Source organism: Myxocyprinus asiaticus, chromosome 35, assembly GCF_019703515.2.
Source record: "Myxocyprinus asiaticus isolate MX2 ecotype Aquarium Trade chromosome 35, UBuf_Myxa_2, whole genome shotgun sequence".
Classification (NCBI taxonomy): domain Eukaryota; kingdom Metazoa; phylum Chordata; class Actinopteri; order Cypriniformes; family Catostomidae; genus Myxocyprinus; species Myxocyprinus asiaticus.
In genome coordinates this window covers 26,480,880-26,506,247 of record NC_059378.1, presented here as the reverse complement: position 1 = coordinate 26,506,247, position 25,368 = coordinate 26,480,880, and the positions used below count along the sequence as shown (strand labels likewise).

At 38.2% G+C, this 25,368-nt stretch overlaps 1 protein-coding gene across 5 annotated transcripts in view; it reads right to left on the bottom strand.

Annotated features, from left to right (window-relative positions):
• The window catches only part of LOC127425954 (POC1 centriolar protein homolog A-like), a 127,157-nt gene that overhangs the window by 68,269 nt on the left and 33,520 nt on the right, over window positions 1-25,368 (bottom strand). For 3 of the 5 annotated variants that reach the window (XM_051672329.1, XM_051672325.1, XM_051672328.1), the window contains exons 8-9: window positions 20,465-20,533; window positions 20,146-20,286 (exon numbers count right to left, since the gene is read on the bottom strand). In XM_051672329.1, coding sequence (XP_051528289.1) covers window positions 20,146-20,286; window positions 20,465-20,533 — 210 coding nt within the window. Of the gene's footprint in view, window positions 1-11,799; window positions 11,844-12,078; window positions 12,902-20,145; window positions 20,287-20,464; window positions 20,534-25,368 lie in introns of those variants that run through there. The other 2 variants (XM_051672327.1, XM_051672326.1) reach the window with 2 other exon arrangements.

Below are 25,368 nucleotides of genomic sequence, written 5' to 3'. Positions count from 1 at the left end.
GGAGTAAAGATACCCCAGAGAGGGAGAAGTACCTGGAACCAGGTTGATGATGCAGTCGTAGGGCCGGTGCGGAGGGAGAGATGTAGCCGGGGACTTACTGAAGACTCGCTGAAGATTGTGGTACACAGTCAGCACTCAGGACATGTCTACCGCCTCCTCCTGGGGAAGACAAGGCAGAACCCAGACAATAAACATGAAAATAAGTGCTCCAGGCAAGCACAGTGTTTCTGGTCCAGTTAACGTGGGCATTGTGCTCCATCAACCACGAGTGCCCAAGAGCTAGTGGTGCAAAGGATAATTCGAGGAGATAAAACACAAACTCCTCACAATGATTGCCTGACATCAACAGACTCACCAGGGCAGAGAATTTGGAGACTCTGGCCAAGCGTTGCCAGGTAAGGGCACGAGCAGTCAGGGGAGATGAGAGCTCTGAAATCGGCAGCCCCCATTTGGGTGCCAGAGCTCCATCAACGAAATTCCCCTTTGGATCCAGATTTGAGCAGGGTATAACAGTGGTGCCCCACTGCAGAATGGTGGGGAGAAGAGTGCATGCTTAGGGAGTGTTTCCAAGAGGAGTTATGTTCACCAGTTTACTGTACAACCCGATGAGAAGTGCCCGACTTGCCACAATAAAATGTTCCTCCTTCGCAGTGAGGTGGGTCCTGCCAATCTGCATGGGCTCAAGCTCCGGTGCAAAATGACCGGTGCCACAGGAAGAAGATGGGGCGAGCTACTCAAATCCCCCATGACATGGGCAGAACAGTTCCAGTGGTAATTAGAGAGCCAGTTATCCACGCGGATGGCCAGGTCCACTGGGTTGTCAAATTGCACCGGCAGATCGAGGGAGTAGATCTCATTCTGAATGTTGTCAGAGAACCATTCCTATTTAAGGGAAAACTATTCCCTTTAAGCCAGAGCATTCCAGCCGCAGGGGGCTGCTAATGTGCAGAATTTGATTGAGTAGTTTGACGCCATTTTCTCTCCTTGCTTGAGTGATACCAGTAGACGTGCAGCTTTCCTTCCATGCACAGAGCAATCGAACAACTTACGCATCTCCACCTAGAGCTCTGAGGAGGCTGAGCAAAATGGTAGTTTTGCCTCCCATGCAGCAGTTTCCCACTCATAGGCATATCGGGCTGGAGGGAAAATACCAATTAGCACTGGGTCAGGAAGGAGTGGCATGTGTTAGGGTCGCCAGCATAACAGACTGATTGGCTGATTCTAGGCTCATAACAGGGAGGTGGTGGAGGGGTGGTGGAGGCAGCGGCGGCAGCTGCGGACAGGACTGTGTCCCACTTGGTCCAGAGCTGGGTGAGTTTGGTGGCGAGTTCTGTAATCTGGGCTGCCAAGTTTCCATTGCCTGTTGGGCAGAGGTAAGTCGATCCCCATGACGGCTAAGGAGTACGCCCTGCAACTCGACTGCCGATCTCATGGGCTCTTACCGGCCATTCCAGTCAGGGCTGCGTTTCCCAAAAGCATCATAAGCCTAAGTAGATTGTAGAAACCACTGGCCCCAATGGTCTCTACGATCAACTTAAGCTTGCAATGCTTTTGGGAAACGTAGCCCAGATTGTTCCGTCATGTAATGGGAAATGAGGACAGAATGAAAAAAACAGTTCCACACTGGGTGAGATCTGCAAGGAAGGCTGGGCACAGAGGCAGACAAATCCAGTGGGGCAGGCAAAGAGTAATCCACCAAAACAGTCCAGGGTTAACACAAACATAGCAAGCAGTCCAGCAAACAAAGTCAAGGGAAGGGTAAACAATAGGCAGGCTTGGGTCAAGATCTAGGAGGGCAGCAGACAAAACAAACTAACAAACAGAGAATACCTACTGGAGACAGGCAGGAGTGCTGTAGAAGCAAAGAGCATCGCAAGACAATCTAGTACAAGACAGAAAACGAAAGCAGAATAAAAAGTGTAGACCTAATCAAAACAAACAAGGAACAAATGCCTTCAATGAGATGATTAGCTGCTGCGATGATCGCACCTCTGTGGGCAAACCTGCTGCCGGCAGGTGGCACCTGTCAAAAACAAAAGTGCACGAGGGAAAGAGAGCACGCTGACAACCAGGAGAAGACAGAAAAACCAGAGTGGTCAGCCTGGAGTTATAACAACTTTAGGCCTACTACATATAACTGCATGTTTTTTAAGGTGTTATTTAATAATTCCTTAGTTAATTTATTCAGTGAAATCGCTCCTCCATCATGGCAGAACAGATGTAGTTAGGAATGTTCACCACAACTTATTCTGTTCCTGGCTGTGTAGCACTTTCCACTTTGCATATCCCTCTGAAGAATCCCAATGTTAGAAACGAGCAGCTGAAGATTATTTTTAAGAAGATCCCTGATCATTTCAGTCTGATCTTAACAGTTTGTGCAACACATTTTAGCCCAGATAGGTTTTTGAATCTGACACAATGTAATGTAGGCTTTGCAAAGAGGCTGTCATTAAAGTATGGAGCAGTTAAAACCTGCAAGCTTCCATGTTAGCACTAGACCAGCGACCTTTGTTGTTTATTTCACATGCTGTTTGCTGCTTAATTCACATGCAAAGGGAACATTTGGCAAAGGCACAACAACAACAAAAAACCAACAACATTAAATTCTAAGGGGTCAGGGAGAGTCAGTGAAATTGTCACAACAAAATTAAAATATGACTGTTTGCAGTTTTTCTTGCACAGCTATAGTGGTGTTGCTCTGCAGCAGCAAGAGAAACTATTTACTTATTGAGCTTGCAATCTGAACTGAATGTGACAAGTTAAAAGGGGCAGGAACCGCAAAATAAAACAAAGACAACACATCTATCTATTGCGTTGTCTTTGCTAGCTGCATGGGAAAACAAACATACAGTGTGACCAGTGTAGACTGATTCACAAACATATGACTCTTATGAGCCATTACTTTTATTGAATCATCAAGACTGGCGAACTCCATGTTATCAGTTTGAATAATTTCAACGAATATTTCACTAAATCCTGATCGGTTATCAAATTAAAATCTGATTTACTTAATGACCAGCATGTCATCATAACTTCAACTGACTTAAAATTAACAAAGAACTGTTACCATGTTATGTGGTCTTCAGGTTCATAGACTTAAATCAGTATAATTCCAGACTGGTTGTTCTTATCATAACATTATATAACACAATGTAAACATTAGAACAATAGATATTGTTAGTAAAACTGTTCGTAAACAATAGATTTTTTATTATTATTATTTATTTATTTTTTATAAATGGTATTAAAGGGCTAGTTGACATGAGATACTGACATGGCCTGTGGTGTGACTAGCTGATCTCCAACTAAAACTTTAAACAGCATTTTGCTCATTCTTTTCAAATTACTATGCAAGCAGCCTTTATGAGCTCATATTACTTGAGACTAGGGTTGTGCGGTTTACCGGTACTAACGAAATATTGTGATACCAAAAAAATTAAAACAGTATGAAATCATCTTGTTGCTAAATTCGTTACCATATTACAGTATGCCGTCATTAACATAATGATTTGAGATGTGACAAATTTGAGATGAAATCAATGACCATTTGAAAATAAAATAAAAATCCTCTGGATATGGCCAAGTCTGATCATTAAACAGCAGATGGATGTAATTTAATTAAATTATATACAGTCACATGCGCTGCATGCTACAGAATGAACAAGAGGTGCTGCTCTGCTCTGTCATATGATTCCAACACAAACACACAGACTCATGGGTGCACACATGCACAAAAACGCAACACACACTGCTGGTGCTTAATTTTCAAGCAGTGCATTTAGAGTATAAATGGCTGTTAACACTTAAGTTAACTCTTTGGGTGCAGCTCGGAGATTTCAGCTCGAAGTCGTGACGGGTATCCCTGCATTAATGGGAAGCTTGATATAACTAACTCATAAAAGCAGGAAGAACTCAAAGGTCTGTCAAAATAAAAGTCCCACTAACATGAAAGCTCTATTCATATGGATGCATGAAATTGAAGACAGAAAAATATAACTACTGTATAAAATGTAATATTCAAAAAGTACCAATAATACTCATAATAACAAATGGTTGTATTGTTATTATTATTATTATCTGTAAGCAATATCACAAACGCAAGCAGCCTTGTGCCACAGGTAATCAGATTTTTTCATGAATGTTTTCATTAATACTGTGAAGCTCTGTTGTTCAGCATTTTAATTTATCAAAAATAAAATTGCAATTTTTTGTAATTTGTTTTAAAAATAATTATATTTTTATTTGATTAAAACTGAAAGTATCAATTTGATTAAACACCATTTGATCATAACACCTAATTAAAACATTTAACATGGAATCCAGAAAAATGCAAATGGAAAACGCATCATTTGTATCTGTAAGACTTTATGCAGTTCTTTTAATCAAGTTATTTTCTGTGTTATTTCATTAAAAATCTGAGGCTTTTTATTTGTTGATTACAGTATCGATTTAGTATCGATACCGAGGTACCAGGGCTGGGATCATACCGAAGCCAAAATGTTGGTATCGGAACAACCCTACTTGAGACATCACATAGAGTATTTTGTACTTTAAAAGAAAAATTGTCACACCGCAGGACTTTTTACAATTAACTAGTGAGGGCTAAAAGGTGTTTAAATACCAATGATATACTATATATATCATTACTTGTTTATTATTATAAAAAAATATATACTAGACACAAAACTATAGTTTTCTGTAATAGGATGAAGGTTTCCAATGGAGTGCTACTGCTGTGTGAATTGTGCTGCTGTTATCATGATTCTTCCCCACCCCCCGGCCCAGTATCTGTGGGCACTGGGAAACTGCTGTGTTGCTCGTATGTCTGGGCATGTGAGTATATGCAGCGGGAGGTGGGAGACACAGATGTGAAGCAGGAGAGATTACACAGAGTGTGTGTGTGAAAATGTAATATCAACACACTGATCTGATCACTTCACCAATGTCCCGACTTCCTATAACCCCTCTTTTACATAATCTCATTTAAAACAACCTGCATGATACACACACAGATGCTGAAAGAGCACCAGCTGTGATGACTTGCCAAGCATACTGTATATGACAAATGGTGCATAAAAGAACATGCATGTGCTGGACTGGGTGGCCATTATGTACTATTAGAGATGTATAGTAGGGGAGAACACAGTTGTAACACATTACATATTTGTTTTATTACAGAGTGATGACACTGATTCAGCAAATGCTCAGTAAAGTCTTCCAGAGAAAAAGTGAGATTGTTTCACTTTAAAATATATATAAAAAAATAAATAAAATAATATTTATATATATATATATATATATATATATATATATATATATATATATATATATATATATATATATATATATATATATATATATATATATATACACATACACATATACACACACAGGTGCATCTCAATAAATTAGAATGTCGTGGAAAAGTTCATTTATTTCAGTAATTCAACTCAAATTGTGAAACTCGTGTATTAAATAAATTCAATGCACACAGACTGAAGTAGCTTAAGTCTTTGGTTCTTTTAATTGTGATGATTTTGGCTCACATTTAACAAAAACCCACCAATTCACTCTCTCAAAAAATTAGAATACATCATAAGACCAATAAAAAAAACATTTTTAGTGAATTGTTGGCCTTCTGGAAAGTATGTTCATTTACTGTATATGTACTCAATACTTGGTAGGGGCTCCTTTTGTTTTAATTACTGCCTCAATTCGGCGTGGCATGGAGGTGATCAGTTTGTGGCACTGCTGAGGTGGTATGGAAGCCCAGGTTTCTTTGACAGTGGCCTTCAGCTCATCTGCATTTTTTGGTCTCTTGATTCTCATTTTCCTCTTGACAATACCCCATAGATTCTCTATGGGGTTCAGGTCTGGTGAGTTTGCTGGCCAGTCAAGCACACCAACACCCCAAATCATCACAGACTGTGGAAACTTAACACTGGACTTCAAGCAACTTGGGCTATGAGCTTCTCCACCCTTCCTCCAGACTCTAGGACCTTGGTTTCCAAATGAAATACAAAACTTGCTCTCATCTGAAAAGAGGACTTTGGACGACTGGGCAACAGTCCAGTTCTTCTTCTCCTTAGCCCAGGTAAGACGCCTCTGACGTTGTCTGTGGTTCAGGAGTGGCTTAACAAGAGGAATACGACAACTGTAGCCAAATTCCTTGACATGTCTGTGTGTGGTGGCTCTTGATGCCTTGACCCCAGCCTCAGTCCATTCCTTGTGAAGTTCACCCAAATTCTTGAATCGATTTTGCTTGACAATCATAAGGCTGAGGTTCTCTCGGTTGGTTGTGCATCTTTTTCTTCCACACTTTTTCCTTCCACTCAACTTTCTGTTAACATGCTTGGATACAGCACTCTGTGAACAGCCAGCTTCTTTGGCAATGAATGTTTGTGGCTTACCCTCCTTGTGAAGGGTGTCAATGATTGTCTTCTGGACAACTGTCAGATCAGCAGTCTTCCCCATCATTGTGTAGCCTAGTGAACCAAACTGAGAGACCATTTTGAAGGCTCAGGAAACCTTTGCAGGTGTTTTGAGTTGATTAGCTGATTGGCATGTCACCATATTCTAATTTTTTGAGATAGTGAATTGGTGGGTTTTTGTTAAATGTGAGCCAAAATCATCACAATTAAAAGAACCAAAGACTTAAACTACTTCAGTCTGTGGGCATTGAATTTATTTAATACACGAGTTTCACAATTTGAGTTGAATTACTGAAATAAATGAACTTTTCCACGACATTCTAATTTATTGAGATGCACCTGTATATATATATATATATATTAGAGGTACAAAACTGTGAATTTCTGGATGTCCAGTGTTTGGTGCCTTTGAATTTAAGCTTTTACCCAATAATCTCTAGGTTGTTGGTTAAAAGTTAACATGAATTACAGGTGTGTACAGCGTCAAGTCAAGTCTTTTGTCACGAGTCCATGTGAAGTCTTAAGACCTTTCGGTATCAATTTTATGCTGCATAATGGGTGAGAACAGACCAAAATGTAACTCCTTTTTCACTGTACATCTTGACAGCAGTCTTCTTGGCGATCATGATTTCAAGCTTGATTACACTTCCTATAGCGGCATCTAGTGCTCTGCGCGTGCGTCAAGAACTAGGAAGTATAATCAAGCTTGAAATCATGATTGTACCTAGAGACTGGCAAGATGTACAGTGAAAAAGGAGTTATATTTTGGTCTGTTCTCACTCAAAACTAACTGGACACTTCAGAAGACATTGATTAAACCACTGGAGTCTGATGGATTACTTTTATGCTGACTTTATCTCCTTTTTGGGGCTTCAAAGGCCTGATCACCATTCACTTGCATTATATGGACCTACAGAGCCGAGATATTCTTCTAAAAAATTTGTGTGTGTGTGTGTGTGTGGGGGCAGGTTTAAGTGGTTTGTGAGGACTTTTTTTTAGGTTACAAACTGGTAATTACAAGGGTATTATGCTATAAATGTGGTTTATGAGGACATTTCTAGTGTCCCCATAATTTAAATTGCTTAAATAACATAATGATGTTTTATTAAAAATGTAAAAATGCAGAAAGTTTTTTGTGAGGGTTAGGTTTAGGGGATAGAATCTATAGTTCATACAGAATAAAAATCATTATGTCTATGGAGAGTCCTCATAACGATAGTTGCACCAACGTGTGTGTGTGTGTTCTGCAGAAGAGTCATACACATTTGGGATGGCATGAGGGTGAGTAAATGATGAGAGAATTTTCATTTTTGGGTGAACTATCCCTTAGGCAAGGCAAGTTTATTTATATAGCACTTTTCATACACAACTGGCAAAGTGCTTTATATAAAAATTATTTACAAAAAATTAAAGATACAAATAAAATCAATTAAGAACAAGAAATAAGAATTAAAAAGTAATAAGTTAAATAATAATTAAAAAAATATATTATTAAAATTAATAAAAAATAAAAAGAATAGAGAAATAATGATGCAGTGCAATCAGTAAGTGCAGCACAGTGCTCAGTGAGAAAATGCACAGTTAAACATGTGTTTTCAAGTCTGGATTTGAATGTGGCTACTGTTGGAGCACACTTGACCTCTTCTGGAAGACGGTTCCAGCTGCGGGTGGCATAATAGCTAAATGTTGTCTCACCTTGTTTTGAGTGAACCCTTGGTATTTCTAACTGACTTGATCCTAATGACTTGAGAGGTCTGATAGGTTTATATTCAACAAGCATATCTGCAATGAATTTAGGTCCTAGGCCATTGAGTGATTTATAAATGAGTAATAGTACTTTAAAATCAATTCTAAATGTAACTGGAAGCCAGTGTAAAGACTTGAGGACTGGAGAAATATGCTCAGATTTTGTGGTTCGGGTAAGAATCCTGGCAGCAGCATTTTGAATGAGCTGTAGCTGTCTAATGGTCTTTTTGGGAAGGCGTATGGCAAAGTCCATTGCAGTAATCCACCTTACTGGTGATGAACGTATGAACAAGATTCTCTAAGTCTTGACTGGATACAAAACATCTAATTCTCACTGTATTTTTTAGATTATAGTAGGCTGATTTAGTTATTGATTTGATGTGACTACTGAAACTAAGGTTTGACTCCACAATGACACCAAGATTCCTTGCTATATTCTTTGTCTTTAGACCCTTGAAGTCAGGGTATGTGTTCACCTTGGGGATTTCGTCTTTGTTGCCAAATACAATGACCTCTGTCTTGTCATTGTTTAACTGAAGGAAGTTTCTGCACATCCAACTGTTAATTTCATCAATGCACAGGCACAGAGAATCTATAGGGCTGTAGTCATTTAGCGATAGGGCCTGGTAAATCTTGGTGTCGTCTGCGTAGCTATGGTACGCAGTGTGGTTCTTTTTCATTATTTGGCCTAGTGGGAGCATATATATTTTGAACAGTAGCGGTGCAAGAATTGAGCCTTGTGGGACTCCACACATCGTGGATGTCCACTCAGATTCATAGTTCCCTATGTTCACATAGTAGCCCCTCCCTTCAAGATATGACCTGAAACAGCTGAGTACCGTTGCAGAGAGCCCAACCCAGTTCTCCACTCTGTCTAGGAGAATGTTGTGGTCAACAGTGTCAAAGGCAGCAATGAGATCTAGTAATACCAGCACTGATATTTTGCCTGAATCAGTATTTAGCAGAATTTCTTTAAGCATTTTTTATAATCGCCGTCTCTGTGCTGTGATGTGGTCAGAAACCAGACTGGAAATTGTCTAAGTAGCCATTTGATTTTAAGAATTTGTTCAGCTGATTGAAAACAACCTTTTCAATTATCTTGCCTATGAAAGGAAGATTTGAGTTTGGTAGTTGTTGTTGTTTAATAAAAACTTATCCAGATTATCCTTTTTTTTTTTTTAAGGGGCAGGGACTTCGGAAACGTGCCTGAAAGGAGTGAGGCATTGACTATTTCAAACAGATCTTTTTCTAAACAGTTAAACGTTAACCGTTTTTGAAAAATGATGTAGATGTGTGTCAAGACATCAGGTCTATGTTTTTAGATGCTGTACTATTTCTTCCAGTTTTTTGCCATCTATTGCCTCAAAATCCGACAAAGTGACTAATGTTTTTGTGGTGGGTGCTGTCCAACCTCAGCGCAACACGAGGACGAGCTGATTGCCATTCTAATATCATTGATCTTCATGAAAAATGATGCAAATTCGTTGCATTTGCTGTCAGAGAGCATTTCACAGGGAACTTGTGTTGGGGGGTTAGTTTTTCACTCTACAGTAAGAGAGTACGGGTGTTGTTTATTTCAGTTTATGTTTGAGAAGGTCTGCCTAGCTGTGCCTAGTTCCATATTGAAAGCATGAAGGCTGTCTTTATAGATATGATAATGGACTTCAAGTTTTGTTTTCCGCCACATTCGTTCTGCTTTCTATACCTTGATCTACAGTATATGAATGTTGAAATCCCCAGCAATAACAAAACAGTCCAATTCAGAGGACGTTGCTGATAACAGTTCTGTAAAATCATCAACAAAGGCTGGAGAGTATTTAGGAGGCCTGTAAATAATTATAAACAGAATGTGTGGAGCACCTTTTAGTACAATATTTAGATATTCAAAGGTCAAGTTATCACCAAGTGACACTTGCTTGCATTGAAAGACATCTTTAACTATCGCAGCTAATCCTCCACCTCTCCTAACAGCTCTGCAGACACTCATAAAAGTAAACTTTGGAGGGGCTGATTCATTGAGAACTGTTGTACTACAGCTGTTATCCAACCAAGTTTCATTTAAAAACATAAAATCCAGGTTGTTTGTGATGAAGTCATTGACTCAAAATAATTTGTTCTTAAGTGAGCAGATGTCTAAAAGTGCTAACTTCACAGTATCTGTTTTTGGCCCCACAGCAATGTCTGATTGATGTTTAATAGGCAACAGATTAGATAGGTTTGCCATACGTCTTGAGAATGTAGTCTTTCTATCACTTGATCGAACAGATATAGAGAAAGCTACAGGCACATTGGGTTCCCGCTAGTTCTGTGTACATTTGTGAATGTGACTGCTACCGTATAAGTGACCCGACACACATTAATGAGATGCCTTCACAGAGAGGAAGATTTTCATTGATAACAACCTTGAGTTTCACTCTGTTCTTCACACAGAGCTATCGTGTATCTTTGGAGAACTTTTAATGCAGCATGAGTTGTGGAATACATTCATAATGAGTTTTGGTAATTTTTTGAATAAATTATTGTGATTGTACATCTTGCATCTGCTTGTTATATCTTTTAACATTTTTTGTGTGGTTATATTGTTATTATTGGTTAGACTTAGTCACAAGGGTGGGGTTAGGGGTTTAAAAATATCAACATTATAGTGTAATGTAAATAAAATTATTCTGACTACATGTACCTGCGGACTTTTCCAAACTGAGGTGAGTATGGAATGACAAAGTTGTTTACATGATGCAGGCAGAAAGATGCTACAGTGACATCTATATCATGAGACTGCCCTGTCCAGTGTCTCTGATCCTCTGACTGACACGCTCAGTTTTGGCACTGCTTCTTCTTTAAGACTTTATTGTAAACAACCACTGTTATGATTTGCAAACATCTTTTTGTAGCAAATAAGCCTTTATGCATTCGCAATTCATGTGACGTCTGAATGGTAACCGGTGCGACCCCTCGAATGCAGCAGTTCAAGTTTGAAAATCAATCTGAATAAACCAGCTCCGCAACCACAAAACTATATTTCAGTGTTAACACATAACACACATCCAACAACATACATCATATAACTGGTTCACAAGCAATCCACGTTGAAATGTGGCAAACACACATGATCCCTCACTGACACATTTAGAAATTTTGTTAAACTTCTGGCGTTCATTCTTTTGTTGGAATCCTTCAACAGAGGCCAAGGCAGGGATGCTGTTCACCACAACAGTGACATCTCACATCTCCGTTTACACAGGACACATTCTTGCAGCCAGAGGCAGCACAGAGGAATGGAGCTTCTTAAAAACGTGGCACTTATCGCACAAGACACATCCCTATGGTCAAAAATGTCCATCTAGTGGATGTTTATATAAAGCAACAATTAAAAACAGAGCAGATGGGCACAAGAACATGGCCTGTGAAACCACCCTTAAGATAAAAATTTAATTCCTGTGAAGACCATTGCTAAAACACAATTCACATAGTTCTTAACCCTAACCTGCACTGAAACAAAGTACTTTGCTGTGATGGGAAAGGATGAGTAGTAGTAGTAGTAAGACATTATTAGTACATACTACCATTTCATAAAATTGTGATACCACAGACTTATTTACATGTTTAAATAAGCATTTCTTACCTTAAAAATACGATATAACTTAACTCTCATGCGTTGCTCTTTTTCTAAAAATGAAAGTTGAAAAAAATAACCATCACAAACTTCTGCAGCGCAAAGTTTTTTTTTTTTTTTAATTATTAGCAGAAATTCGAAAATCCACTGGAAATAGTGCAGAATCAGTCACCTTTGATATCTTCAATGAAATATGATTTGATATCCACAAAATAATTTTGCATACCATTTAGGTGCTATTTAGTATGTTAACAAAATGAATAAATACATTTTTTTTAAAGCTCCTAGAAAGGACGATAAGACATCCATAATGGGTCCTTATTGAGAACACAAAGTACAGACAGTTATCTACCTAAAGAACTTTGACTAATTCAGGACCATGTTCCAGACACAGAATTCAACTGGTTTTCAATGAAGAGACAGACAATGAACACTATTTAACATTTTCAGGAAATGGGTACAGAACTTTTGTGAAGACATGTCCAGTTTTAAGGTTCTTCTAATTACATCTGACAAATATAATGAGTCCATCAAAGGCCATTAATAAGCCCTGGAGAAAGCACTTCTGTGAATTACAGTGTATTTGAGTTTGACATTTACAGAACACACAGCCTGATGGTTTTAAAGACTCTTCACAAAGCCTAGTGTTGAGAAAAGGCTGTCCTTTCAGCAGCCCTTAAATGAAATTATGCATAACAAAACATGCTAGTCTAAAAACCCATGCTAAGCTACGCTCATGATTAGCAGGAAGGTAGAAAAGCACTCAGTAAAACACAGTTGTGTAAACTATATCCCGCAAATGCAATTACAGGTTAAGACAGCATGTCTTGCGACCTATGTTCAAGTAACATTTCTTTTGGTCGCCGATTACTTATAAAGTGAACAAGAGTAAAATTAATTCCAGAATAAACAGACTAATCTGCAAAGTATTCTGACTCTAAATAAAGACACATTTTTTAAAGACTGAAAAAAGATCAAATCAATGTCATCAGGTTGCATGATGTCTTAAGCACCACTGTGATGACAACAGATACCTGAAACAGAGCTGGTGGCAGTGCACAGCCGGTGCTCGTTTGGTGGAACTGCAGACTTTCCAAAAGGAATAGTTCACCTAAAAATTAAAATTTTGTCATCATTTACTCCCCTCATGTTGTTGCAAACCCATATGACTTTCTTTTGTAGAACACAAAAGGAAATAATTTATTTCCTTTTAGATAATTTAATATAATGGCAGTACATGGAAACTCCGTTAACATTTAATAAAGCATAAACCAAAAGTGTCATAAGAGCAGTTCATGTGATTTGTGCGTCATGACGTCATGTCAAGGACCAGTGAGGTTGCAAAATGACATTTGGTCATAAGACACGCACGAACCAATGAAGTTTGATGTTATCAATGTAGCAGTCATACTTTATCTGAAATCTGCCTGTAAATTCTTACAATGTAAACTTTCTACGCATATCCTGTAATTTTTAGAGTCTGGAATTTTTCCTGTTTCTTGAAAACCAGAGCGAGTTATGCTCATCATTATTAGAGACAGTAGCTCTAACCAATTTCAGTCACAGACAGATCAGCTGGCAGATGAGGCACCTAAATCCAAACAAGTCCACTGAAAATTAGGATACAAACAGACATTTTCAGACATATGTATTGCAAATGTAAAATGGTCACTTGCCTGAGAGAGTGCGTTCTCTCTCGTTCCCCCTCCCCATACATACACAGTGGGCGCGCAGAGAGAGAAGCCATGCAAAGATGGTTATTGTAAAATGAAATCTGATCCACTAAATGTAAATAGTTTTTAAATGGCAAATACACATGCAGAATGTGACATGACTATAGAGAGCAATATGTCAACATGACAACAAAGCCAAATCATGAGCATTTAAGGCCATTTAAAAAGTATGCCACAGTATTATCTTGAGGTCAGAGAAGGTGAAAATGTGGCGGTATTGCCTGTCAGTCATTGCGGCCCTATGGTGAATAGAGAATACCAACATGTCCGTTCGAACACTTCAAGTGGCTTCACCTCCTGATGGCTGTATACAGTTGTGTCAGCAATCCAGTTTTGTATTATAAATCATTGCTTTTAAGACACTTTGGGGTGCTTTATTAAGCATTTATTAGGCTGCCTTTTTATTGAATTCAGACAACGAGACATTAATTTAAGTATTTCCTTTTGTGTTCCACAGGAGAAAGAAAGTTATACAAGAATGACGTGAGGGTGAGTAAATGATCACAGAACTTTGATTTTTGGGTGAACTATTCCATTAATGATAACATAAATGACAATGTTACTCCCTAAGCTACCACAATGTTTGTTGTGGTAGCTTAGGGAGTAACACTGTACACCACAGTCTTTGTTTATGAGTCTTAGGCCTGTTTCACACTGCACCCATTTTGGCATCCATATTGAAGGAATAGTTCACCCAAAAATGATAATTCTCTCATCGTCTACTCACACTTAAGGGGGTCGCAAACCAGACATGGTCGTCTGGTGGACGACATGGCGCATTCTAAAACTCGAAACCACTGTTTTCACTGAAGGTACACACACCGCCGCCACTACTTGACATCTGTCGGTGGCGCCCAGCTACGACTCCGGAGGCTGCTCAAATTTCTGCCCTGCCACCGAGGGCAACTCGCATATTTTCAGTTAAATTCAACCCAAATCATTATCAAAGGACATAGATTATTTACTTTAGCGTTCTTCATTCTTGAACAAGGGAAAAACCTTGGTAACTTTTGTGTGTACTGTCTGCAACCTGAACCGCATCGACGTGCCCCGTGTTTGATACGTGTCCTAGCATGTGGCACGTGGCATGGCGCTTCTCGTCCGATGTGCTACCGCCTTTATGCTGTCTCAAACTCGTATGACTTCCTGTCTTCTGCGAAACACAAACAAAGATAATTAAATGGAGATAGGTGGAGCTTGAAAATTTGGTCACCATTAATTTGCATTGTATGGACAAACAGACATCCTATCTCTATTAAAATAACTTTGTTTGTGTTTCGCGGAAGAAGAAAGTCAAACTCATTTGAGATATAAGGGAGAGCAAATGATGAGTGATTATCATTTCCGGGTAAACTATCCCTTTATCAGGTTTCAGCATTCACACTACCCGTGTAAGCAGCACGGTGCTGCATAGCCTCGAATCTGACTGGCCAAACAATGTTCCAAGAGAGCTAATATTTAGTATAACAGCACTCGGACACTTCACTGTTTGTATCACTCAACTTGTCTGTGTTCCCAGAATTCCAGACCAGAGTATGAAAGCAGTATAAAGTGGAAGTGAAGCAAGATTTCTGAACATCATAGCGTCTGTGTTTTCTTGCACAAGTAGGAGCGGAGTTATATGATTTTGCCTGAAGCATGGAGCAGGATTTTAAAAGTCAGTGTGTAAGTGCTTTTGCAGAGTTTCTACAAGGAGATCTGGGTTTTCTCTCACTAGTTAGCACAGAGCAGCAAACTGAAAACTCAGAATGGAGCTATAGCCCAGTGATTCCAGAAAGCTTTGAGTGGGGAGGGGAAATCTCTGTCTCTCCATTGCATTCACATTTACTGTTCCAGACCTGTTTTTAAGTTTTTGTCTGGCTTGGTGACACACAAAGCTTGATGTTTTGGCTTCTTCTGGAATGAGTTTCTCTATTATTTTGTGGTATGTCGAACCTTTGTATAAAATCAATATCACACTTGCAATCATGCTGCTGACCTGAATATCATCAGCCTTGTGCCTACGACCGAATCAAAGCCATGCTGAGATTAAGAGCTGCACTCCTGCTTGTGTGATATTGCTTAATTATCAACAGTCTTTTGAAATATAAGTTCTTATGAAGCAACAAAAATAATGGAGCAAACTACCCTCCCATTTAAAAAAAAAAAAAAGACATACGCAGTGACATGCACACAAACAGGCCTTACTTTTAGTTTGGAGAACATATTTTAACACCCCAAAAAATGTACTTTAGCATGTTTCTACCATCACTAGCTCTTGTTCAAGATCAGGTTTGAAGGGCCCGGAGGAGCCGGTTTTTCTGGCCCAGAAATGGTAACAATGGTCAATGTCTATGGTAACTTTCAGAACCGAGCCAGACTTGGCACCAACACTATGACAGTGGAAAAAGGGTAAGTGTCTGTCAAATATTTTACAACTATGCCTATTATTACCAAGATGGCCATGAATCAAACGAAAGTGAGTAGAGTGGTTTCCATTTACAGCATCACTTAAAAGCTCGATGCCATTGATCAATGTTAAAAACAGATGCTGGTGGACTAGAAGCCATAGAGTGTTCAGAGGCATCTAAGGCTTTTTTGCCTAACTGTGAGGAACCATGGATATGACCTTGTTGATGTAAGGAACACTGCTGCATTCAAAACAAAAAGCCAAAACTTTACATGTGGTTCCACTTCACCCACTCCACTAGAGTCTGATGCTTCTAACTGTGCTTCCCACAATACCTACACATAATGATAGCTTTTGATATTTAACCGCCATAATGGTGTTCTTCATTTCTCAGCCTTGTTTGAAACACCATTTTCAAAGGAGCAGGTAAAAATAGTGAATCATTGGTGATCTGGAAGCTATTACCTACACATGAGACCCTATGAAGAGCAATCTATGTCTGCAAGACAATTACTGCTCATATAAGAAGTGGCTGAGGCTACAAAGAATAATGTACTAGATGTACTAGATAATACTAGATTGTTAAAGTAGGGTAAGTGTACCCATTAAGCCCACCAAAATCTGTTTTCATAAAATTTGTATTTATATTTTCATTAGTTTACATGGAGAAAAAACCATGGATAAAATTAAAGATTAATCTCTCATTTGAATTTTTATGTCAATTCAGTTTCTAAAATATAAAAGAAAATATTTCATGAAATATGTGAAAAGTCTGGAATGGGCTTACAACTGTAAGAATACAACTGTATTCTGCTGCTCTTTGATCATAGCACATGTCTTCTTGTCTAATAGCTCAGTATAGGAACTTAAATAAATAGGAGTTTAAATAAGATGAAGGTCAATATGGAACAAACTCAACATTATCAAAACTCCTGCATGATAAGAAACTCTACACTCAGGCCTTTTCTCTCTATTCATCTCAAGCAGAGCATCCTTTTCTGAGGAAGTCTGAGCCCATTTGTTCACTGCACACTGATGCTAGGAGTGTGGGGCACACTGCCATTATGCAGGGATTTGTCTTTGGTCTATCAACAGCATGATAGCGTGACGGGTCAAAAAACAGTAACTTTATTTTGATGTCGCTGGACCGTGTGGAGTGGTGTGACATATCTGAGGCTGATGCAGGCAGGAAATCGGCCTTTAGCAACAGCATTTTTTATGTTGGCTTGACAAAGCCTACTAGAGCTTTGAAGCTACATCCAGCAAACTCAGTACAATTGAGTCAATTCTGACTTTTAGTAGGCTTTATTTTTATCAACTGATCAGACTTACAGTTGTCCCTTGCTGATGTCCAAATCACTCAAAAATTCCATAGACTTCTACTGAAAACTTCTGATTTTAACATTCACCAAGTTCGGCACAGACTTACAGTACACGTTTTTCTGAATGCCCTAGCAACTGCCCTGCAACCACTCTCAATAATCGTTGTCTGTCTGTCCGTCCATCCATCTGGCCTAAGTAACCTTTAACTTTCCTTTTCAAGTTAGTGGTCATAGTTGCATAAGAAATCTTTTCAGTCCCTCATAAAAAAGGTCTGTATTTCCTTAGTGCAAAAAAACTGATTGTTCAAAACAAATGCACAAACACATTACAAAATATCATGCGATTTTTCTGTAAGATACATCTATTTCACAGTTTACAACAAGAAATGGATTTTACAGCTCCTATTATTAAGAGTGTTTATTAGGGATGTGCCCGAAGCCGAATACCTTATTCGGAAAGGCGCGAATAATGACTTAACCAATAACGGATTCATCCAAATAATATAAAAAATATTTGTTTGACTGATTATCCAAAAAGCACAAGAATAAAGCAACATTTTAAATAAACATATCCAAAATGACAACGAATTTATGAATCTGTGCAGCCAATTCTAAAGTGTAAACCTTATAAATGAAAATGTGCACGTTGTGATTTCCACGGTCTTGACTCCGTTTGTGGTCTCTGTTAATTGTGCACATCTGGAGCTTATCAAGTGTAACATTGACTAAGATACGACATCATGTACACTTTCCACTTCTTGAAATGTCTATGTTAATGTGTCACACAATTCACACGTGATTCTCATATATTTATTTATAGCCTAAACCCGAGCGCAATGTTAAATTCCTGACCTGAAGTGATTTAACGTCGGAGCTTGTCTTTCCATCTCTTAAAGTTGACCACATTTATATTCACATCAGCGATTAAGGTAATTAACTGGTTAACACATGCGCTGTCTTTTCTTCTTCTTAAACTGTGCTAAATTTGAAAATGTTGTGTTCTTGAACTCTGGTAAGGCGCTATATAAATGTAACATTATTATTATTATTATTTAAATAAATAATGGTGTCCTATCGTAAAAATTCCTGATAGACTTAAGGGACTTTCACCTGTTTGTAGGCTATATTGATTTTATTTTAATTTCTTTTAATTTTTGAATTTGTATTTATTATTTACTGCAAAATGTGTGCTTGACATCTCAAATTTAGCTTGAAACCTCTTGCCTCAAGAATAATGTTGTTATACATTCACAGACAAACTAAAATTCTGTTTCATGCCGATATAAATATCTGAAATACCAGGAGAAACCACAACATATTCCACAGTTAATGTAGCCTACAAATTCAGCTTCATCTGGTAAGAAAAAAAAAAAGAAGAAAATAATATTTTTTAAATAAAAATTATTATTATTATGAAAAGGCATATACAAGGCGTAATTTATAAATAGAAACTATATATGTAGGAGCAACACTTAAAAATGGGCGTTTCATTTAGTTTTGACGCACTTCTGGTTGAAGCCCCGCCCACACCAGGTTTTATCCGAATACAGAGACAGACCCAGATAATTTTGTCATATGAACAGTGTGACGAGGAGGAGGGCATGGCCGGGCCATGACGATGCATGGCCGGCGCTGAATCAGCTGATCAGTGGGAGAGCAAGATAAAGGGGGGCCGGAGATACCAGTTAGAGAGACACACGAGGCCGCATTGCATGTGTGTCTGTGTCCTTATGTTTTATGTTGTTTTAAGTTCATTTATATCATTAAAGTTTATGTTTACTATTCAGCCAGTTCCTGCCTCCTCAGATAATGGCTTCGCTGCACACCCCTAGTATTTACATGCACATTCTTATACTGATTATGCTTAATAAGCAAACAATGTGTGTGGTCATATAAATGCCTTAAACAGCTTATCTTAATCGGGGTAGAGCCATAAACGGCTTCAGAATAAACCAATCGACACAGGTAGATTTTTGGCCATTACACTGATTCTGACGTTCTTACCAGCTTATCCAATGTGCACAGGTGTTGTGCGCATGCTTGTTTACATTTTGACATCATAAACAGAGAATAACCCAATGAAAGCAGTCACTGTTTTTTGCAATTCGTTTGGTTACGCAGTGGAGCAGAAATTAGCAGTCACTGTTTTTTGCAATTCGTTTGGTTACGCAGTGGAGCAGAAATTACACACTTCATCATTAAAGGTGCTGTAAGCGATTTTTCATGGAAAGGTATGCAAAAAACGTTCCTACTCCCTGAAAGATATTAATGAAATAAGTGCCCTGAGATGTGTTACTGGTCTCTGTGACAACTCTAGACTCTGTAAAAAAGCAAACAAAAATATGTCCGCGATCAGTGGACAATGACGATTTCTGCCTATCAATCATTTTGCGCGTTCTCATAGTATTGTAGTTGCAGTGAATTATTGAGGCGTAATGCATTTTTATACCATGTTGTTCATAACAATTGTCAGTTGAGGGTGCTATTTGTCTCAATAAAGCTCATTTTGCTATCTTTGGAGTTCGGGGTTTTGGAAAGAGGGGGCGTGGCTAATCCAACGGCTCAGTCTCGTGGAAGTGGAACGGCTGAAATCACTTACAGCACCTTTAACATTAGAATACTATTATGCAGTAGTGACATATTTTTGTCCTAATTTCTTCACTCCCATGCAGCATTCTAAAGTGGTCTGTTTTAATCCTTGATTCTTCGTTTTTTCATTCCAAATCTGGAGCTCTTATCTCCTCTTTTGCTGTTGTGTTACAGTAGGTTTGTTTGGTTGAGCAAATGACAAAATTAAGTGGAGTACTTTGTGTTCAAAATGCGATTGAGCAAACACCACACCCAAAGCGAAACGATCACAAATAATTGCAATCAGATGATTATCTAATAATCACAGAAGGCTTATCTTTACCTGTGCTGAGAGCCGTGTGTTGGAGCTGTGAACAGATGTTTTGGAGTCTGGATTAAGTGGCTGACACTCAGGATTATTGTATTTCAGCTCCAAAACGTCACTGTAATCCACACTGTCAAAGTTCGTCTTCCACATCATCACCTGCAACAGCCACAAAAACATTCTTCAAACATTCTTAAAACACTGAAAGAATTTTGTTTGGTGCCACCATTCTGACAAGATTTTATACCTCAACAAGCTATTTTAGCATACTGAAAGCTGCAGAACTATAAAAGTCATGAGTACAAGTTCATGTCGGTGTATTAAAATATACAATCACCTGTTCATCTGAACCACCAGAGGCAAAGTAGTCTCCAGTCCTTGAGAAGGCTACACAAGTGGCAGGGCCCTACAAAGTACAAGGAATAAAATATGAGATACCACAGGTAGAGATAGACCACTAAACGGTTTAACCGATATTTAGAAGCAGTCATGTTTTTCCAAGTACATTTCCAAGGCACTTCAATTTCCAACAGACAAAGTTGGCAGCACCATTCATACATTTTTTAAATATGGTACTACAGCAACCTTCTTGGGGTGTGGAAGAAAGCAAAACTTCACCAAGGGAAATGTTGACTTGAATATGCAAGAAGTAATAGGAAAGAAGTAGGAAAGACCTGTGGAGTCCTGGAAGAAGTTTTTATAGACGTATGACACTAAACTGAAAATGAGTTTTAGACCCATGGGTCAGCAGTACGTCTGGAGTAAGATGACAAGGTGATGACAAGAACGACACCATCCACACAGTCAAGCATGGAGGTGGATCAGTCCTGTTTTTGGGGGTGTTTTGCGGCTGCAGGAAGTGGCTATTCCTGACTATGTGACTGACACCATGGATTCTTTCAGGTATCAGGCCATTTTGCCATGAAAAATGTAATGCCTTCAGTGTGTAAATTGAAACTCGGTGATCACTGGACTTTCCAGCAAGACAATAACACCAAGGATACATCCAAGTTGTCCAAAATCTGGTTCAGGGATAGGCCGTGGAATGTCCTTAAATGGCCTTTTCAGTCCATCATTAAAATCCCATTGCAAACCATTGTTGGGATTTCAAGGAAGCAGTGGTAGCACAGAAACCAAAGAATGTCAATGAGCTGGAAGCTTTTGCTCATGAGAAATGTGTAAGAATTCTAATAGAGAGGTGTCTGAAGCCTGATATCACTTACCTGAAACATTTATTTGCTGTTATTAAGGATAAAGGATGCTCCACAAATGATTGACTTTGGGGGTTGAATATTTTTGACATGACATTTGTGGAGAGAATTACAAAATTTGGGTAAACTGAACTCTTTGTTCTCAAAATCACTCAAATGTGTATTAAAAACTTACTTTGACTGTTTACTGAGGTTTTAGTTGATGTGTTTTAATTCACATCACCAGAATGTATTGCTGGTCAGGGGGGCTGAATAATTTTGATTGCATCTGTAAGTTACTTATGTAACTTATGTTTAATAGTTAGACATGAAAATATTTATGAAAATACATTTGCAACTATTTTAGATTACAAATCAACTTTTCATGAATATAATGACAGTTAATAACAACATTAACATACTCCTAATGTATGTTATGTTTATATTGTTGTTGCCTGATTATTTGTTTTTGTGTCAAAAAGCATATATAAAATATAAAACAAAAAGCATATATATATATATATAGCATATCAGTTATCACACACTTAAACATATAATAATTAAAAAAAAGGTATTGGAAATACTGTATGAATGCTTTAACGTTATGTTAGGTGAAAAAATATCATGGCACAAAACAACGCTGTAAACAACAATGAGTATCTATCAATAAATATGTTTCTTGTTCATAACCCATGCTGCCAAGGAAACATTTCACACAGCTCAAAACGTGGTACAGCAGTTGAACTGTGACTGGACCGACAATAATGCATGGTGAAGGAAGAAACTGCTTTATTTTTGCAGTTTAATAATCCATTTGGCTATAAAAAAAGAAAGTTAAGACACCATTGCTCTCATATTATACACACAATTATCGATGAATGATGAGAACAGAAAAAACCAGTGGCTAGCTTGTAGGAGGAAAATTATAGCATTACGATGCCATATTGACTTTGGTTAAACAGAGAAGGTTAAATTTAGGCAGTACATGGTGCTGAACTCAAATCAATCACAGTTACACAGACAAAGCCCTGGCAGAGCCAAAAGACATGGGATCACACTCCACCCACACAACTGGCACAGTGCATGTTAAAAAAATACTACAAAAACACTGGTCATAATGCACAGTTTAGAATAAAAAAAGAATATATATATATATATATATATATATATATAAACTCAGCAAAAAAAGAAACGTCCTCTCATTTTCAACTGCTTTTATTTTCAGCAAACTTAACATGTGTAAATATTTATATGAACATAAAAAGATTCAACAACTAAGACATAAACTGAACAAGTTTCACAGACATGTGACTAACAGAAATGGAATAATGTGTCCCTGAACAAAGGGTTTTTTTTTTTTATTTTTCCAAATCAAAAATAACAGTCAGTATCTGGTGTGGTCACCAGCTGCATTAAGTACTGCAGTGCATCTCCTCCTCATGGACTGCACCAGATTTGCCAGTTCTTGCTGTGAGATGTTACCCCACTCTTCCACCAAGGCACTTGCAAGTTCCCAGACATTTCTGGGGGGAATGGCCATAGCCCTCACCCTCCGATCCAACAGGTCCCAGACCTGCTCAATGGGATTGAGATCTGGGCTCTTCACTGGCCATGGCAGAACACTGACATTCCTGTCTTGCAGGAAATCAGGCACAGAACAAGCAGTATGAATTGTGTGCTCCTGGTTTAACTCGGGCATTTGTTGTTGCCATCCTGTACCTGTCCTGCAGGTGTGATATTCGGATGTACTGATCCTGTGCAGGTGTTGTTACAAGTGGTCTGCCACTGTGAGGACGATCAGCTGTCCTTCCTGTCTCCCTGTAGTGCTGTCTTAGGCGTCTCACAGTATGGACATTGCAATTTATTGCCCTGGGCACATCTGCAGTCCTCATGCCTCCATGCAGCATGCATAAGGCACGTTCAACTGTGACTTTAATTGCCTACCATCTGTAAGCTGTTAGTGTCTTAACAACCGTTTCACAGGTGCATGTTCATTAATTGTTTATGGTTCATTGAACAAGCATGGAAAACATTGTTTAAACCCTTTACAATAAAGATCTGTAAAGTTATTTGGATTTTTACTAAATTAACTTTAAAATACAGTGTCCTGAAAAAGGGACGTTTCTTTTTTTGCTGAACATTTCTTTATATATATATATATATATATATATATATATATATATATATATACATATATATATACACACACACACACACACACACACACACACACACACACACAACCCCAATTCTGAAAAATTTGCGACAGTAAGAAAAATGCTAATGAAAACAAAAAGGAGTGATTTGTAAATTATATTCACCCTTTGCTATATTGAAAGCACTACAACTAAGCATTATATGATGTTTTACCTTGTGAATTTCATTGTTTGTTTTTATGTTCAGTAATTTCAAATCAGATGATTGCAGCATGCTACAAAAAAGTTGAGACAGGGGCAATTTAAGACTAATAACAATTTGACAAGTTAAAATAACAAGGCAATGTGAAACAGGAGATGTTAAACAGGTGAGGCAATCGTGTCGTATATAAAGGAGCCTCCAGAAACAGCCTAGTCCTTCAGGAGCAAGGATCATTCGAGACTTGTCAATTTGCCAACAGATACTTCAGCAAATAATCCAGCACTTTGAGAACAATGTTCTCCAAAGACAAATTGGAGGGATTTTGGGAAATGCACCCTCTACAGTGCACAATATAGTTAAAAGATTCAAGGAATATGGTCAAATCTCGGTGCGTAAAGGGCAAGACGAAAACCACTTCTGAATACATGTGATCTCTGATCCCTCAGACATCACTGTCTTTAAAAACATCATTCATCTGTAATGGATATCATGAACATGGATTTGGGATTACTTTACAGTAATCTTTACAATACAGTCTTCTCTAGCACTCTTGAAAGTGTCGCCACCCTTCAATTAAAGAAAATTAAAGAAAAAAAGCCCTGCACCATGGTACAATGATCACACTTGTACTCTCAAGAGAGCAGTTTCGAAAATGGAGCGCAAGTGGAAGAATACAAAATTAGAGGTATTTCACAGTGCATGTAAGGATAGTGTCTGTAGCTACAGACAGGCACTAAAAGCTGCCAGGTCAGCAAAACATTGCAAACGCAAAGAAAATAACCACAACAATCCTAGGTGTTTATTCAGTACTGTGGCTAAAGTGGTTAGGAACAAAGCATCGACTGAACTAGATATTCTGTCGCAGCACAATAGTAATGACTTCATGAATTTCTTTACTGATAAAATAGAAATCATCAGAAATAAAATTGAAATTATGCAATCAACTGTCACTGCACCTCAGAAAACAGTGTCTCATACATTTCCTCACGAGCAACTTCAATCCTTCGCTGTCATAGGTCATGAAGAGACTGCACATATCAGAGTTACAAATGACTTGCTCTTAACATCTGATCATGGCTGCATTTCTCTTTTTAGATCTTAGTGCTGCCTTCGACACCATAGATCACGACATTCTCTTGAATAGGATCCTATATATCAGACCGCTACCACTTTGTATGTGTAAATGAGGAATTGTAAAATCAAACAAAAGTTAAGTATGGAGTGCCACAGGGATTAGTTTTAGGGCCTCTGCTTTTCTCTTGGGAGATATTATCAGGATTTGTGGAATAAGTTTCCACTGTTATACTGATGATACCCAACTTTATATTTCTTCTAAACCCAACGAAATTTCATAATTCTGCAAATTAACAGTGTATCAATGAAATCAAAGATTGGATGGCCAGAAATTTCCTTCTACTCAATTCCGACAAAACAGAGATACTAATTATTGGTCCAAAAACCTCTAAAAATAAGCCACTAAAATATAATTTGACTCTCGATGGATGTACTGATACGTTGTCTTCTACAGCGAAGAATTTGGTGTTATATTTGATACTAATCTGTCCTTTGAAAATCAAATTTCCTATGTTTGTAGAACAGCATTCTTCCACCTCAGAAATATTGCTAAATTATGACACATGCTCTCTGTTGCTGATGCCGAAAAACGAATTCATGCATTCATGACCTCAGGACT